This window comes from Octopus bimaculoides, chromosome 11 (assembly GCF_001194135.2).
Source record: "Octopus bimaculoides isolate UCB-OBI-ISO-001 chromosome 11, ASM119413v2, whole genome shotgun sequence".
Taxonomy (NCBI): domain Eukaryota; kingdom Metazoa; phylum Mollusca; class Cephalopoda; order Octopoda; family Octopodidae; genus Octopus; species Octopus bimaculoides.
The window spans coordinates 61639416-61641623 of record NC_068991.1 but is presented as its reverse complement, the minus strand read 5'-3'; the positions used below and the strand labels follow the sequence as shown (position 1 = coordinate 61641623).

Here is a 2208-nt window from a genome sequence, read left to right as displayed (position 1 = left end):
ACAGAGAGAGAGAGTGGGGGAAGAAAGTAAGAGTACAACATGGAGGAAAAGGGTGGCTTATCACTAGAGAAAGAGAAAAACGTGGTGCTACGGTAGTAGTAGTAGGAGGAATGCAATACAGTGTGATGGTTAAGCTAGAGACACACACACATATATAGATAGAGAGCTTGAGAGAGAGAGAGAGAGAGAGAGAGAAAGAGAGAGATACGTAAGCGGAGGGAAAATAGTAAAAGGCGAGAGAAAGTGAAGAGAAAACGAAGTGAGAGGGTATAATTGCAGATAGAGAGAGAGACAGACAGACAGAGCGACAGAATGAGAGGTAGATATATATAGTGAAATATAGAGGGTAAGCAGTAAATAGAAGGGGAGGAAGCAGGTAGAAAAAATGAGAGAGAGGAAAAGAAGGGGAGGGTGACAGCTTGTGTGCGATGTGCTTTGACTTGATAGGAACACAGTAGGCCAGTCTTGGAGAGAGAGAGCGAGCGAGTGGACCGTTTCTGAAAGTGTATCACGTACATTCAGTCAATTATATGCACAGAATAGCTAGTTTTATCTGTATACACACACATATATAGTGTATATAGTATTGTGTAGATTCTGAGAAGAAGGAGATCTTTTCTTCAGAAGCTATTGTTTATTAAGTACCTGGGGGTTTTTGGTTTTTGTTTTCTTTTTCTCATATACTAATGAATAGAGAAAGTGAACGGTTGTTCAGGATTATCTATGTTTTGTAATTATACCGTTATCATAGTCGTAAACAACTAATACAAGAAAGGTGAGAGAGACTATCGTTGTTCCCTCCTTGTTGTTAATTGCTATTGTTTATAATCCATCACGATCGTCTCACCCCTTAATCTCTAGCACCAACTTAATCCCTTGATCGTTTATCTTTACTATCTTCATCGTTTTCCCGCATTATTCCTCTTGATTACATTACCTACCGCCATCAACGTTGATGAGTCTCTTCAGGTGTCATGTACCTTGTCTAAGACAAAAAGAAAAGCACTTCAAACATTAAACATCACCAGAAATTATGCATGACATTCGATGGTTTGTTTTTACCTGTGTGCTTGTAAGCCACCAACTTGGATTAATATTTGCCCGGAATGTTAGAGAATTACCCACTTGTAATGTAAGTATTACCCAAGATTTATTATATACATTTTACGATGTTTTATTTTATCAGTCAGATTCTAGGTCGATTATAAAGCGACTGTACATCTTCGCTTTCTCTCAGAATGTGTGGCCTTGTGCCAGTATTGAAGAATCATATTGTATTGCATTCCATGTCTGTATTATCGAGTTCAATTATTTAATAACTATTTCACTACATTGTGACTCAATGATTCGATTTATAAGTTTGACCCGAATAAAAATAAAACCCCTAAAATCGACCAGCTTTTTACACAAGTTCTAAACAGAGTAAATTTAAAAATTACTTATACCTTGTCAACAATTTATAACACATTTACTCAGAACCGTTCATCTTTATATTAAAAAACAATGTTGTACCTATATTTATATGTATATTTTCTTTCTTCAAGGTTTTACTCTTTGATTAGTTAATGAGTTCCCTTCGATCGCGGGGTCTTCCTAACCTCGTATTATAATTAGTTTGTATTTCTGAAACGTTTCAATGAAAAGATGAGGTTTATTATTATTTTGGTAAAATGTAAGTTGCTGCATTTAATGATGCCGATTCAAATTACACACACACTCACACACACACACACACTCACACACACACACATGCACATACGTATTCGTAAGTATACATAATCATGTGTTTATGAATGTATACATATATACATATGTAGGATGTATATACACATAGCGCATATTCCGATCTCTTAGTTACTCTTTTTCGAAGACATTTTCATTTCGAAATAGCGACACACACGCAGATAGATTCTCATGTTCTACTGACTCCTCTTGTCATTTACCATTTTCTATTCATCTCTTTCTCACCCGTTCCACTTACCATTTCAGCCTTAGCATTTTCTCATATTTCTCATGCCAAAATTAACTGTCCTCCTAACATTATCATTCCCATAACCGAATTAATTCAGTTGAAAAGAAATTCTTGTCAGAGACGGAAAGAATAATAATAATAATGTTATTAATAATAATAATGGTCTTATTGGTCTCAAAGGTACAAATATATGATTAAATAGCTAAAATGTAGCAATGAATATATATATATATATA

General features: G+C 35.1%; 1 protein-coding gene across 1 annotated transcript in view; it reads left to right on the top strand.

Annotated features, from left to right (window-relative positions):
* Window positions 1-413: 413 nt before the first annotated feature.
* LOC128249101 (uncharacterized) overlaps window positions 414-2208 on the top strand; it is a 103934-nt gene continuing 102139 nt past the window's right edge. The window contains exon 1 of the mRNA XM_052971895.1: window positions 414-1132. Within this exon, the coding sequence (XP_052827855.1) occupies window positions 1034-1132 (99 nt within the window). The 5' untranslated portion in view covers window positions 414-1033. The remainder of the gene's footprint in view (window positions 1133-2208) is intronic.